The sequence below is a fragment of the Pteronotus mesoamericanus genome, unplaced genomic scaffold (assembly GCF_021234165.1).
Source record: "Pteronotus mesoamericanus isolate MK-2021 breed Mesoamerican mustached bat unplaced genomic scaffold, CSHL_Meso_final contig_221, whole genome shotgun sequence".
Taxonomy (NCBI): domain Eukaryota; kingdom Metazoa; phylum Chordata; class Mammalia; order Chiroptera; family Mormoopidae; genus Pteronotus; species Pteronotus mesoamericanus.
The window spans coordinates 10,375,640-10,390,373 of NW_026555092.1; the positions used below are offsets into that span (position 1 = coordinate 10,375,640).

The following is a 14,734-nucleotide window of genomic DNA, read 5'->3' on the forward strand; positions in this document are numbered from 1 at the left end:
ACTGTTTTTGGTCCAAAACTGCTGAACACTCAGCGTGGTGTGGGCAGTGCACTCATAAATCACCCATCATGAAATGGGCAAATGCATTGAAAATCTTCAAAAAAATTCACTGAAGCTGAACACAGCCTCTTACAACAATGCCAGCTGGTACACAGATACATCAGGGTTCCTAGGACACTCACCTCGCAGGAGAAACCTGTACTACAAGGGGCCCGTCCTCCAGAAGATAGTTCGGTTTTATTTGGGACAATGGGCAAGGGAATGAGGGTATTGTTAAAAGAGTGGCAGAAGTGTTATGCAAGGGGCTGAGGCTAAAGGAGGAGAGGAATGAGAACAGGAGGAGACGGAGAATCAAGAGATCAAGGGAAGGATGAGGAACAGGAGGAGGGTGAACAATGAGCGAAAAAGCTGAAGGCACAAAGATCCCAGAGCAGATGAGTGAAGTTAAGATTTCAGAGGTGCTGGAGGTCAAGGTCCAGCTGCAGCCAGAGTGGACTGCACAGAAAGGAAGCGAGAAGGTCTAGAAACTTGAGAGGCAAGGTGATAGCAGGAAGTAGATAGGAAGCCCTGGCTGGTGTGGCTCTGTTGGTTGGGCATCATCCTGCAAACCAAAGGGTTGTAGGTTTGATTTCGGGTCAGGGTTCATGCCTGGGTTGCAGGTTTGGTCCCAGGTCGGGGTGCATATGAGAGGCAATGAATTGATGTTTTTCTCCTTCTCTTTCTCCTTGCCTTCCCCTCTCCCTAAACCCTTTCTCCCTTCCTAGCTCTCTAAAAACAATGGAAAAAAATGTCCTTGGATGAGGATAGAAAAAAAAAAAACTTTTTAAAAAGGGTAGAGAGGAAGAGACTGATGCCATTGATGAGGAGGGTAGGAAGCGGCACAGGTGGGGACAGCAGAGGGCCAAAGGAGAAGGGATGTACACGCAGGTGGAACGCACTGGAGAGTGAGCACGGGAGCCCGCCAGTCAAAGGGAAGGTCACGGGGCCTGGGGACATGAGTTCCTTACACTGCAGACGGCTACAAGGCAATGATGACCTCAAGGGGAAGTCCGGTTTAAGGGCGCATTTGCAAAGAGGTCCAAGGCATCGGAGGGGGGATGCGAAGACCACAGGACCAGGGCTGGGTGGAGGTGAGAGGAAAGAGCAGTTTGGGAGCTCCTTCCAGGAAGGCAGAGGGGGCTGGTGGCTGGCTTCCGTGCCCCCAGCCCCCGCCGCCCCTTGTCCTGGTCTGGGCCTTCCCTCCAAGCCCGGTGTCAACCCCTGCTGGGAACACAGAGGCCAAGGCCCCCTGCCTTTCTGTCCTTCCTGAAAGACTCTTAACCTTCAACCTCCTGGTGCGGTGCTGACCAAGTCTGATGTCAGAGCCCAGAAGTGCAAATGGAGAAAACAAATTCTGACTTGGAGAAAATCATGCATGTCATTTCCTGTTATCTGATTTAATATAATTCCACTTTATAATGTTCCTCTCTTTCTTTGTCTCCTTTTGCCTACCTAAAGCAAGCTGGGAAACACGAGACTAGCGCTTCAAAGGCACCTGCGAATTCCATCCTGACGGGCCCTGCCGCTCAGTTTATTTGCTTTCCCCCTCGACTGTGCTGTTCCTATCAGCTGTGATCAACCTCACTGGCTTCCCCCCAGGTTTTTCAATTTCTAATACCAAATTGGAATCCTCTTTTATGACAATGTCTGCACAGAAGGAATTGTATCATGGGTCCTATAAATTCACTATTTGATGTGCTCCAGAAAGGGCAGCACCCCTTGGAGGAAGTGGGGTGGGGGTGGGGGGTCCACGCCTGGGCTGAGATTTTCTGCATTTTCAAATGGGTGTGACTTTATTTGTTCCTTCATTTATTCTCTGTTCCCTCAGCCTGGGCCATGGCTTCCTCACCTCCCTCCATCACGTGGCTGACTCCTCACACTACAGACTGTGGGGTACAAAGTCACCTCCTCAAAGATGCTTTCCTTGACCAAGCACCTTAGATAATTCCCCTTTTCTTTGCTCCCTTGGTGTCCCATTCTTTTCCTTCATAGCTCTGATTGTCCTTTGTAAGTATTCGTCTATTTATTTCATTAGCTACTGTTTTAGACATGGGGTGGGGGGTAGCAGTGCGGGAAAAAAAGGACAAAAGTCTCCATCCACTCACTCGGTCCCTTTTGCTGCCCTCTAGCTGCCAGGTTGACCTTGTTTCTTGTTTCCCCACCCAGAGTACGTCCTATGAAGGCGGGCATTGGTTATGCATTGCTGATCACTCTGCACCCAGCACGTAACACAGTGCATGGAACACAGAACATACTCTGGGCAGTGTGTGAGTTTAGCTAATATTTATTGCATGCGAACTGTGTCCAATGCCACAGTCAGCACTGAAGACACACAGCAGCCTGACCCATGGCCCTGCCCTCGGAGAACCCGCAGTCAGGCGGGTATAGAAATAATTACAACAGAAATGATAAGGGCAATGGAGGAGGTGTGCACCTGACCACGCAGCCTCTGCGGACACAGAGGAGGCAGCGCAGGCCCAGGCTGGGAGAGGCAGAGCGGCTTCCCGAGGCTGCCCAAGCCAGACTTGCAATCAGCTGGGGTTCCACCTTCTTCTCCTCACACACAGTCCTTATAAACCACTTCATGTGGCTCCAGCCTGCCCACACATCTGGCCCCCTCTGCTCTCCACCCCTCCTCTTGCTGCCTTGGTCTACCTCTCTCAATCTCTCACCTGGATGATGGCATCAGGCAAGAGCAGGTCTCCTGCCTCTTCCCTCTATTCTCTATGAGGGAAGTAGCGTGAGATCACTCAGAAATAAAAATCCACAGATCACCATGTCTCACTCATTCATTCTTTCCGAGCTTCCTCAAATCCACAGAGTAGAACCCTAACTCCATGGCACGGCAGGACCTTCGCCTATCCCCTCCCACCCCAGCCTCATCGTTGGCCCTCACTGACCTTGGGATTTATACACCACGAAGCTCAGTGACCTGTGAGTAGGAAGGCAAGACAGTGCAATGGGGACAAGAGGGCTCTGCTGTCAGCAAGTCCTGGGCCTAAGCACCAGCTCTGCGCTAAGCAGTAAGTAGACCTTGAACACATTTCTCATCTCCCTGAGCCTTAGTTTTGTCATCTGTAAAATGGAAGTGGTGATAATAACACCCACTTCCAGGGTTGTTTTGAGGATTGAATGAGCTTTGTGTATATAAGACAGTTGTCAAAATGTCTGGCACGTGGCATGTTACCAGTATTGGTATGGTCATTCTGTTGTTGGTAGAGCCCCGCTGGCTCTCACATGGCACCTGCTGTCCCTCTGATCCTGAACGAACACCCTCTGGTGTCTGCCAGAGAAAGTGTCATCTTTCGGTGTTAGTTTAAGGGCTTCCCAATCTGAGATCTTGCCTTGATTTGTCCAGGCCAACCCGGACGCTCTCTGTCTCTCACCCCCAGGCCCCTGGGAACACCTTCTGTTATAGCTGCAGCTCGGGCACATGTTTCTCCCTTTAAAAAGAAAGTTCCTTGAGGGCCAAGACAATGTTTTTGAAATGTCTACTTTCAGCTTCTAGTAGAGTGCAAGGCACAGGGGAGATATTCAATACATGTTTGAGGAATGAGAGGGGAGGAAGGAAGGAAAGAAGCAGGAAAGGAGAAGTGGAAGAAGAGAGCAGTGTCTGGAGACTAGTTAGAACTTCAGCGTGGCAGGAAGTGATGAAGAGACGTGAGGCCAGATGGTCTGAGGGAGACCACGGAGAGCTGGTTCAAGGACTGAAGAGTCGTTTATGCTTTATCTTGTCCGTTGTCAGTTCCTCAAAGCTAGGGGTTTGGTGATGCTCTCTAGAGAGCAGAAGAGATGAGTCTCTGGAACCAAGCACAGTCTTAAGCATGCTAAGTGCCACTTATCCATTGCTCAGTCAGCACGGACTCCTGGCGAGTGACCAAGACATCTTTGGTGCATTAAGATGACCTATGGGCATAGGCGGATCTTGCGGGTTTACTGAGAACCACTTCCCACTCCACTTTCCTACTTCTAGAGATGGGAAAGGACTGACGAGGCAGGAGACACAAAGCCCTTGAATGTGTGTTTTGAGGTATTTGTGCACCTCTTTCTACACATGGTTTTCATGAATAGGATGGAGGTGTGGGTAGACGAAGTGGTTGACATTCTTCCCTCCTCACCTCCTTCCTCCACAACACTGTCCTGGTATGTCACAGGCTGAAGGAGGTTGAGGAAAGGGGTGAATGTGGATGTAGACTATCTAGGTTGCCTCAAAGCTGGCTGCATTGGCCCCAGACTGGAGCTTGCCATGTTGCAAAAGCCAATGCATTTGGTGAGGGCAACCCATTGATAAATTATTTCCTAATCAAATTTTAATGCTGCAGGATTCTCTTAGCTCTGTGACTCCCTGCCCATAGCATGGGTGCCCACGGGACCTTCCTGAGAGGATGCAGCTGCTGCCTGGGTCTAGGTACACTCTGGCTCCCAGGGCCCGGGAAAGCTTCAAGGGTGTCATGGAAGTCAGTGAGTGTCTTAGAAACATGCCTGGTGCCATTCTTGGCCGAAGTTAGAAAGTTCGGTCCTCTGCGCTTGTGGAGATGAAACAGGAAGCAGAGGTGCCCTGCAAATAGCAGACTCGAGTTGAAAATGGTCTTGATACTCCAACAGGAGGAGAGGCGGTGTCTGGAAAGGAGTGGAGTGAAGGGTGCTGGGCAGCTGCCCTTGGCCTCCTTTCCAGCGCATGTCTGGCCCCGTCCTGCGGGGTCTCACCTGTGCCCCCAGCAGAGGCAGGTTCTACAGAAGGGGATGGAGGCACTGTTGGCAGACGGCCAGTCTTGCCCACCATCTCCCTACTTGCTCGAAAACCTTATTTCTGTGCAAGTTTTAGCTGCAACCCTATGCACATGTCAGCTCCCTAAGCCAATCTGTTCTCATTCTCAGGGATGTCTGACCGACGCCTTTTCTTCCTTCAACAAGCCCCCAGTTTCAGTCACCAGCCCCTCCAGGAAGCCCGCATGCATGCCCTCAAGCAACATTAGCTGCGTCGTCTGGCATTCCCCATCTTCTTGTACTTCCTCAACTCTAGTGAAGATGGACTATGACTTAGGTAAAGGCACAGATTGTCTCATTGTTCTTGGGGCCCCGATGTCCTGAACAGTGTTTTCAACACATAATAGGGGCTTAAACAGTATTGAATAGCCAGGGGACCTCATTTCCAACACGAGTCCCCTGAATTCTCGGGCAACCGTTCCGCATGACCTCTACGTGCTCCTCCCTACGTCCAGGGTCAGGGCCCCAGCTCCGCACCCCCTGGGCCAGTCTCCCAGATTTAGCACGAGGCTGCCAGATTCCAGGCGCCAAGTCAGGAAGCAGGGAGACTCCCAGATTGATGCTAAAACTTGTTAGCAAGTTGTATGTAATTTTACAATGTTTCTGGTAAGTGCTAATTGCCTGTTCCTTAAATATTTCTTGTTCTACCAAAGCAACTGCAACTATGAATGCATTTCCTACAGCTGGCTGTCCCTATGAAGGGGGACTGAATTTCTAGGCTCAGAGTCCTTAGATATTGATGGAGCCTGAGTCCCCTCCCCCACCCCACCCTCAGATTGTGACAAGCAAAGCTGGAAGAATTTTTGGGAAATAACTCTCCTAATTTTCCCACTCAGGGGCTCACACCTTTAATAAGTGGGGAGGAGTGATAGTGCGGTGATACTTGCCTGACCTCAAGGAAGCTTCTCTCTACCTGAACTTGGGCAGAGGGAGTATTGATGACGATGGGGCCAGGTGTGCCCGGGGGAGGCGTCTGCCCTCAGGGCCTTTATGCCACCTGTGGAACATCTGCGCCCTTGCTACCCTTCCATCCCTCAGCCGAGATGTCTATGCAGTACAGAATTCACCAGAAGCTGGGATAAAAGGAGGGCCAAGCAGAGGCAGAGGTAGTTCTGAGGTTTTGGCCATGGGTACAGGGCGGGAGAGGAGGGGCAGGACTGGGGAAGCAGGGGAGGGGAGCAGGCTTTTAATTGACTGTTTGCTAAATGCCAGGCCCTTGCCAGTACTTCACTACGCTGAGTCCTCGTAAGACCCTTATGACCTAGACGCTTTAGCAGCCCCTCTTCACAGATGTGAACACTCAGGCTCAGAAATGAGAAGAAACTGGCTGAAGATCACGCACAGATCCTGTGGCTTTGTCTGACCCCAACGCCAACAGGGGCGCAGATGTGGGCTCTCGGCACCTGAGTTCTGGGAGATGGTGAAGTGGGTGAAAGGGGACTGAAAGGGCGTGAGGAAGGCTGCCCTGGTGAGTCTGTGCAACACGCCATTACAGTGTAATCCTGCAAGCTCTTCTGTGTGCGTGTTGTGTGCCAGGCCCTGGGCTCGGCCCTTTGGACTCTGGAGATTAATAAGATGGAATTCTGCCTAGAACAGATTCATAAAAACCAGAATCTGGCTTGGAATTACCATCATGGAGAGCCTTGGATGCCAAGTGAATGACTGTACTTCACCCTAAAGCAATGCAAAGCTGTCATGAGTGATTTTTAAGGAGGAGGAAACTGTGCCAGATTGGGATTCTGGGAAGATGGCTGCGCTGCATGAGGCAGATGGGTAGGGGCCGGGGGGCGGGGGGTGGCCTGGAGTCAGGGAGAGGGGCTGCGCTGTCATTGCAGTGCAAGGCGATGGGGCCCTCAGCCACGGCGATGACAGAGAGCTGGGATGCTGCAGAGGGAGAACTGACAGAATCTGGGACCAGGGTCAGAGGTGGGAGAGGGAGGAGGAAGAGGTGGAAAGGAGGTCGAGTGGTGGCTTGGATGGTGGCACTGCTCATCAAGATGGGGACACGGGGGCAGGGGGTGAGGGGGTGGAGAAGAAGAGCTTTGTTTTGGATGGTGCTATGGACTGAATGCTTGTGCCCCCCCCCATTACTATGCTGAAGCCCTAGCCCCCAAGGTGGTTGTATTTGGAGATGGGGTCCCTAAGGAAGTAATAAAGGGTAAATGAGGTCATATGGGTGGGGCCCTGATCCCATAGGGTTAGTGTCTTTATGAGAAGAGGCACAGAGATCTTGCTCTCTTTCCACGTGCACATACTGAGGAAAGGGCATGTGACAAGGCAGACACCTGCAAAGCATCTGGGCCAAAAGCAATCAGCCAGAACCTCGATCTTGGACTTCTAGCCTAGAATTGTGAGAAAATAAGTTTCTGTTTCAGCCACCCAGCCTATGGTATTTTGTTATGAGCAGACTAATACCGATGGGTTAGGAAACAGAAGCTATATAAAATGTGTCACAGGGTGGACTGAAATGCAAGTGGGGAACAGATTTGGAAGTAATCCGTGGTTAGGTTGAGGTTGGACCCATGAGAGTGAATGTGATCAACTGTGGAAGGTTATAGAAAAAGACACAGAAGGCTATGGACAGACATGGAAAGGTACCTGCCCTGAAGGACAGTGAGGAACCATGCGGGGGCCAAAAGGGAGCGGCCAGAGCAGCAGAGAAGCAGGAGGCTGCAGGTGGGAGACGCCCAGAGAACAGCATGAGGGGACACAGTCGTATCAGATGCCTGGGAACTCAGTCACCCCCTTTTTACAGTAGAAGGGGCTCCTCACCATGAAGGTGTGAGACCAATGGGCCTCAAACAAAAGGTCAATGGTAGAAGGGACGAGACGGGAGAGGCAGGCCCATTCTGACATTTGGTCCTTCACTGGTTCTCCTTCCCGCTGGACAAGGTGCAAACCCCTTGTGAGGCCTCAGGGCTCTCTGTGACTTGGATCCACCGCCTGCCACTTCTGCCTCCACACCCTACACCATGGCCACAGGGAACCATCCCATTTCTCAGATGGCCTGGGGAGCGAGGGCTGAGGTTGCGGGGTGCAGGCATGGGGCAGAGACCTAGAACCAGGGCCTATCAGAGCAAGCACAGGCCATCCGGGGGACTGGTAGCGCCGCGTGTTCCGGGCAGGGGAGGACGCCCCGGGTGAAGAGCAGTGGTAATCATGGGAGGTTTGGGTAGAGAGGAGCTTTAGTGGCTCCCAGGAGAAGGTGCCTCTGTGCCAGGCCCCGTGCAAGGAGCTTTCTGTGATCTCATTTCACTTTCTTAACAACGCTATGAGGTTGTCATTATTATCCCCACTTTATGAGTGGGGAAACTGAGGCTCAGAGACACCATATGACATGCCCAAGGTCATACAGCGGGGACCAAGCTGAGAGTCAGCAGGTAGGGTTCAATTTCAGAGTCCACTTTGTCTTCACAGAACCTGCTGCCTTTAGGCCCAGAACCTATATAGCTCCTGCAGGTTAGCGATGTCTCTCAGCACCCAGACTCCCGTCTTAATTTGTTACAGGTCCAGGGAGAAGTCCTGTCGACACCTAGTCTGAGACTAGCAGCCACACAGCATATGTCTTTCGACTGTCTGTGTTGCTCACTGTCATAATACCAGCACTCAGCACAGCACTGGTCATGTAGCAGGAGCGTCATCAGTGCTGGCTGAGTGAAACGGACAAGAACTAATGAACAACACCTCAACCTCAGTAACAAGGAAGCTGGGACCATGATATACGGCCCATCTGATTGGGGCAAAGCTTTGACTTCTATAAAGATTTGATAGAAAATGAAATGCTGTCATTCTGGGAGGCTCTCAGTAGGAGAGCGGGGAAATCATGGGCTTTGAAGCCAGACAGACATGGGGTCAAATCTGGGCTCTGCCAGGCCCCAGACTTCACTGTGACCGGGGCGGGTAACGTCACCCTTCTGAGTCTCCAATTTCTCCTCTGTGAAGGAGCAGCCACAGTATAGCTGTGGGCACTGAATGGGATGAAGTGGTGCTTCTCCACCTGGAGTTCATGTGCAGCTCTTCTAAGGAGGCTTATAAGGAATAGAGGAGGAGAACAGGGAAGAAATGGAGGCAGGGTCAGACCCTCCCTGCTAGGCGTCCCCTGCTCTCAGGGCTGGTGTAAGGGATGCCTGCCCTTCTCCACGCTCCGTGGGCTCTGTCTGCCACAGCTCCCCGACTGTACCAGCTCATTGCTTTTGCTCTCTCCCTGCTAGAGCGCCATCCCTTGGGGCAAGGGCCTACAGCTGATGCATCTGTTCCTTGGTGCTGGCCTGGGGTCTGATGCCTAACGGGGCCTTTAACAGATACTTGGGGCATGGCTTCTGCTCCCCTTTTCACAGGGATCGGCATTAGCAGCCATCGGCCAACAGGAGGTCTGGAAGTGCACAGAAGGGTGACAGTGGTAGCATCTCTTGGGCTCCGGAGTCTGCCATTCCCTTAATGCCTGTTTCCATCAAGAGATGATGGTCACCCTCATGTGTATCCTCCTCAGGTCATCAGTGGTGTGTGTCTGTCCCCAGCCCTGTGCACAGTTCCTCATCACTGTGACACCCCAATAGGGCAGCTTGGGAAGCTCCTACCTCCAGTCTAAAGACAGAAAATGACCAAAGCTCAGCGAGTTTACAGGGCTTTTCAAAGGTCTACACAAGCCAAGCATGAATTGGGGTTGGAACTGATGTGTGTGCCGGTGCTGTGTGTGCAGTATTTTAAGTGATTTACCGTGGATAATCCTCAAAACAACCCGGGAGACCCACTGGACAAAGAAGGAGGCTAGGGCTCTGAGAACTCAGAACTCCAGGGGGCCTAAGGAGAAGAAGCAGGTGCAGCAGAAACCAGATTTGAACCCAGGGCTTGCTGACTCCAAGTGAGTTCATCAGCTCCCCAAGAGCAGTTACCTTCATAAGAAGCCTTGAATCCCAGGGAGCTGCCACTGCCATCGGTCTGGAAGAGGAGCCACATTTGGTGGTTGGTGCTGACAATGAGGTCCGGGACCGACGTACCTGTCAGGCTGTCAGGAGAGAGAGACTTAGAGGTGTGCACCCCACCATACTCACTGCCCGACCGACGATGCCTAAAGGAGTATCTAGGGGCCAGGTCCCTTCGGGCAAATTCTGAGCTCCATGGTGTCTCTGACCCAAGAGCCCAGGGGCATGCACTCTACTTCCTGGGAGACTCCGAACCTCTTGCCCTGGGCCATGGGCAGAACTTGAACCTCAGCCTCCACTCCCTCACCCAGACCCCTGGGCTCATGAGATAAGTCTGTGTCCTCACTGGCTCAGGGGACAGGACAAGCTAGAACCAGATCTGATCGAGGGGTGTCTCCGCTCCTGCAACCTATGATCTCTCATGGGAACTGTGCTGCAGAAAAGGCAGATAGGAACCCCTTTCCTTGCTCGGAACCCGGCCATTGCTTTCAATGAGACATGTCCTTCCCTGCCAGGGAAGGGGGTGAGGCACTGAAAGTGAAAGCAGAGCCGTCGCCCCAGGTCCTCTTTTTTGGAAGAAAAGCATGGGGAAGCTTCTGACTCAGCTCGCATTCACCAGGCACCCACCCAGGTGAGACAACTTCACATCCATCATCTCCCCACAATTATCTCATTCAATGCCCCTAGGAGGCCAGTGAGGTGGGGGTTACTTTATCCCCACTGTACAGATGAGAAGACAAAGATGCAAGGCAGGCAGTGACTTTCCTGAGGTCAGCTTGCTGGCGAGTGGCAGGGCCAGAGTCCAACGCACAGAAGAAACCTGGCCTCCTCTCACTGTAGAGACCAGGCAAATCACCGGCACAGGTGGGGACTGGCAGGTTGTGGAGGGGGCCCCTGGATTAATGGGCCTGCTCTGCCCTGGGGTGTCCGAGATGGGGCAGGGATGTTGAGTTGGCTGCAGAGAGACGGTCAGCACAGCCTGAGTGCCGTGGGTGGAGGTGGGACAGACCACCTGGGGTGCACCAGCCCGGCCTGTGGACCACCCCTGACCTGGAGGCTCTGACATGCTATAATGAGTAAAGATGGAGGCCAGGCCAGGGCTGGCTTCTGACTCTTGGGGGGCAGTAAGCCAGAGAGAAGGCCAAGGCCTCTGCCTTTCCTGTTTGACCCAGCTGGAACAATAAAGGAGCCTGGCTATTTTTGCATGTGCTTCCCTGAAGGTTTGAGATTGACGTTGGCCTAAAGAGATCGCGGGAGGCGAGGGGGGGGGGGCGGCGGTGAGTCTCTGGGCTGCTACCGGACTTGCTGGGAGCTCACACACACTAGATTCATCGAGAGACCTGGGGATAAGCCCTGGCTCTGCCATTCTTTGCTGTGGGACCTTGGGCAAGTGGCCGGGCCTCTCTGGGCTTTTTCATTCCACGTTAAATGAGGGGATTGGGTTGTATGATGCCCAAGAGTTTTTCAGCTCTGCTGTTCTAAGGTTCTCCCTATGGAAAAGCACACTGGGGTCAGGGAGGAGGCAGGGGTGGTGTCCTGGCCTCTTGAGCACACTGAGCGGATGCGCCGTACAGGTCAGCCATCCAGGGCAAAGCGAGTGATGGGCACGCACCAAGAGGAGGGGAGAGCTGGGTGTGACGGCTAATTTGATGTGTCAATTCGCCTGGGCCCTGGTCAAACATTCTGGGTGTGTCTGTGTTTTTGGATGAGATTAACATTTGAACTGACAGACTAAGCAGAGTGTTCTCCCCAGTGCAGGTGGGCCTCATTCCATCAGTTGAAGGCCTGAACTGAACCTTTCCCAGAGTAAAAGAGGATTCTTCCTGTCTGCCTGAATTCTAGCTGGGACACTTGTTTGTTTGTTTGTTTGTTTTCCCCTTTTTCCTTTCTTTTTCCCCCTGCCTTGGACTTGAACTGAAACATCGGGTCTCGAGCCTGCCGACCTTCACTCTGGAATTACATCACTGCTCTCCTGGGCCCCCAGCCTGCTGGCTCACCCAGCAGACCGTGAGACCTGTCAGCCTCCATAACCGTGTGAGTCAATTCCTTATAATAAACCCTTCTCTCTCTCTATGCATCCTATTGGTTCTGTTTCTCTGGAGAATTGTGGCTAATACAGTGGAATAGGCAGGGGGTAGATGCCCTTCAGGCTCATATTTCAGTCCTTCCCTGAGAGACCCCAAGTCCTAACCATGTCACTTGACCCGGTGGGTAACAACATGAGTCCCTAAGTGCCCTGACAGGATCTTCTCCAGGTAGGTATGAGGAAGGTGTGGGATGTTCCCAGAACAGAACAGCTCCTGGACAAGCCAGCTATTACTGAGTAGCCATCTTTCATTCATCATTAAAATCAGGGGGTGTTAGTTTTGTGCTAGCCTGGTGGGGGGTGGGGGTAATGGCCAGGGACGCTATCCCTCGCTGAAATCAAAAGCCATGACCGCAAGTGCTGATTCTGCCACCAACCATATTTGCATTCCCTGGGCCTCAGTTTCCCCACCTGTTAAATGGGCATGACAATACCTTCCTCCTAGGGCTGTTGTGGGAATTAAATGAGATAAGTGATGTGAAAGTCCCCGCATAGTAGGGGCACATAGTAGGTGCTCAGTGTATGTGAACCCCCCTCCTTTTTGGCAGGGGAGATGGATGAGGTCAGGCCTGTCTGCCCCTTTGAAGCTGGGCCCTTGCATCAAACAAGAACATTTTCCTGCTTCACGTCAGGCTAGTGGTGGTGGGCAAAGGAGGAGCGAAGTGGCCTCCAGAGCCCGGGGCCCGTGCAATGGAATCCCAGGGCAGCCTGGTAGTGTCCTCTCCCTTGACCAGACCACGTCATGCTAGACTTTCTGGCCACTATGTGCACCTACCTAATTCTCTGGAACCACCCATTTCTCAGACACTTAAGAACATGCAGAGAGGTTAGCAAAACACTTTTATTGCCTCTCTCTGAAGTCAGACTGTCACGGATGTACTTGGCCTCGAGGAAAAATTATTGGGTGGCCAAAGGAGGGTCTGTGTGCAGGCAGAGAGCCACACAAAACCTTTAATTCCCTGCTCCTTAAGGGACTGCTCCTTCCGTACACTTTCCTGTGAATCCCTAGTGAGAATTAGGCCCAGGACCACATTTTTCCCGTGGCTGGAGTAGAAAGAAGCGGAGGGGCTGTTGCTGACGCTTGGCGCACTCCTGGCCACCTGTCCTGTCGCAGCACGGTCTGGGGGGCCAGGCAGGACCTGGCAGCCCGTCCCACCACCCTCAGCCACGGCATGCGGGCTCCGCCCTCCCAGCTGTACGTACGCTCCGCCTCACTTACACGTAGAGGACCGTCTTCTGGTCCCCGTCCTGCCCGCCGTCCCCGACTGTCAGGGTGTCGTAGCCCCTCTCCAGGTCAAACTCCTCGAAGGCGAGCTTGATCACCTAGGGAGGGAGCACTGCATCAGGGTGCAGGCAGGGGCAGCCGGGAGAGGCTTCCAGAGCCTGAAGGGTAGTAAGAAGTTCTGTTGTTCTGCCCCAATGCCCAGAGTCCCCATCCTCCATGGCCCTCTATCCAATCTGAGCATCTCCACGCCCGCTTTCTGAGTGTGAACCATTTCTCTCCGGGCGGTACAGTCTCTGGGGCGCCCTGATGTTTTCCAAAGATGTTCATGACACATCTGCCCAATTCTGGGGGCTGTCATGGCAACACCAGGCACATCTGGCCACCTCGGAGATGATTAGACTCTTTCTTCATGCTTTAGTGCGCAGAAATCCCCACGGGCTTGGTTGCAATTTTTCAGGCCTCGTGCGGAGCCTCAGCTCTCTAGCCCCCAGGGACCTGCAGACGGCTCTCTCAGTCTCTCCTCTGCCTGCTTTTCTCCATCCTCTTTGTTTGCTTATTTGTTGAAGAAATGAATGTTCCAGGAAGGAGATTTTGACAAGATTCCTCTCTCTTAACTTGTTTTAGTCTTGCCTCCCACAAATATTTACTAAGCACTCACCCTACACCAGGCTAAGAGATGGGGTTCCAACACGGTCCCTGCCCTTAGTGAGCAGAGTAGAAAGAAAAGCAAATGATAACCATGACGCGAGGTGACGGGCACTACGGCGAGGGCTGGGGCGCACACTGGGGGCTGCGGCCCACTGGCCTGCGGTGGTAGCAGGAGGAAGGGTCTTCCCGATGGCGGGGGTCTGAGAATCCCGAAGGCTACAGAAGACCGGCAGGCCAACGGGGGATGCTTGGGGGGGGGGGGCGTATTCTCAGGAGTGAGATGCACAAAGCCTGAGCTGTGACAGGCATGGAACATGCCAGAACAAGTGTTCAGTGTCTTTCGATGGCAGGTCCACACACTGAGCACACCTGCCAGCTTCCTCACTTGGGAGTAGGGGACAATGTAGTTGAGCCTTCGTGGCAAGGAGGCGCCTCCAGAGGGGCCAGAACTAGAGAAGTTTGCTCGGAGCCAGGGTCTCGTAACCTCCCCTGCCCAGAAGAGTTGGGGTTCATTCTGAGGGAGGAGTGGTAGGAGCGTTTTAAAGAGTAGGTGACAGGGACATAGGGGCGTTTGAGAAAACGTCAGCCTGGTGTGGAAACCAATGCGGCAGGGGTGAGGCCAGGGGTGGTGGGGACGGAGGCAGGCTTTTGTGCAGGTCGAGAGGGGTGACGGAGGAGGGGAATGGGGATGGGACAGAGACACAGGCCCCGGCAAGACTAAGGGCGCAGTGACTGGATGCATGTGGGGGCCCAGGGAGAGGGAGGGATTTAAGGATGATTTGCAGGTTTCTGTTTTGGGCACCTGGGTGCATGGGTAGGGGCGTCATTCAGGGAGTCAGGCCACACAGAGGCACCTCTCCTAATGTCGCATGGGGGTGTCTTTCTGTCCGTGGCAATCTGGTTTCAATCTGAGGAAGACCTTCCGTCTCCCGGTGGGGAGTCGAAGGTGCTCCTTTGCTCTCTCTCCTGTGAACCAAGGAGCAGAGAATTCCTGTAGACAGTTTGTCCTAGTTGTGCAGGTTTCCTCTGTCCAAACCAGACAGCCCA

General features: G+C 53.1%; 1 protein-coding gene across 1 annotated transcript in view; it reads right to left on the reverse strand.

The window, feature by feature from the left end:
• The window catches only part of CSMD2 (CUB and Sushi multiple domains 2), a 547,845-nt gene that overhangs the window by 222,065 nt on the left and 311,046 nt on the right, over positions 1-14,734 (reverse strand). The window contains exons 11-12 of the mRNA XM_054571941.1: positions 13,034-13,137; positions 9,699-9,811 (exon numbers count right to left, since the gene is read on the reverse strand). Coding sequence (XP_054427916.1) covers positions 9,699-9,811; positions 13,034-13,137 — 217 coding nt within the window. The remainder of the gene's footprint in view (positions 1-9,698; positions 9,812-13,033; positions 13,138-14,734) is intronic.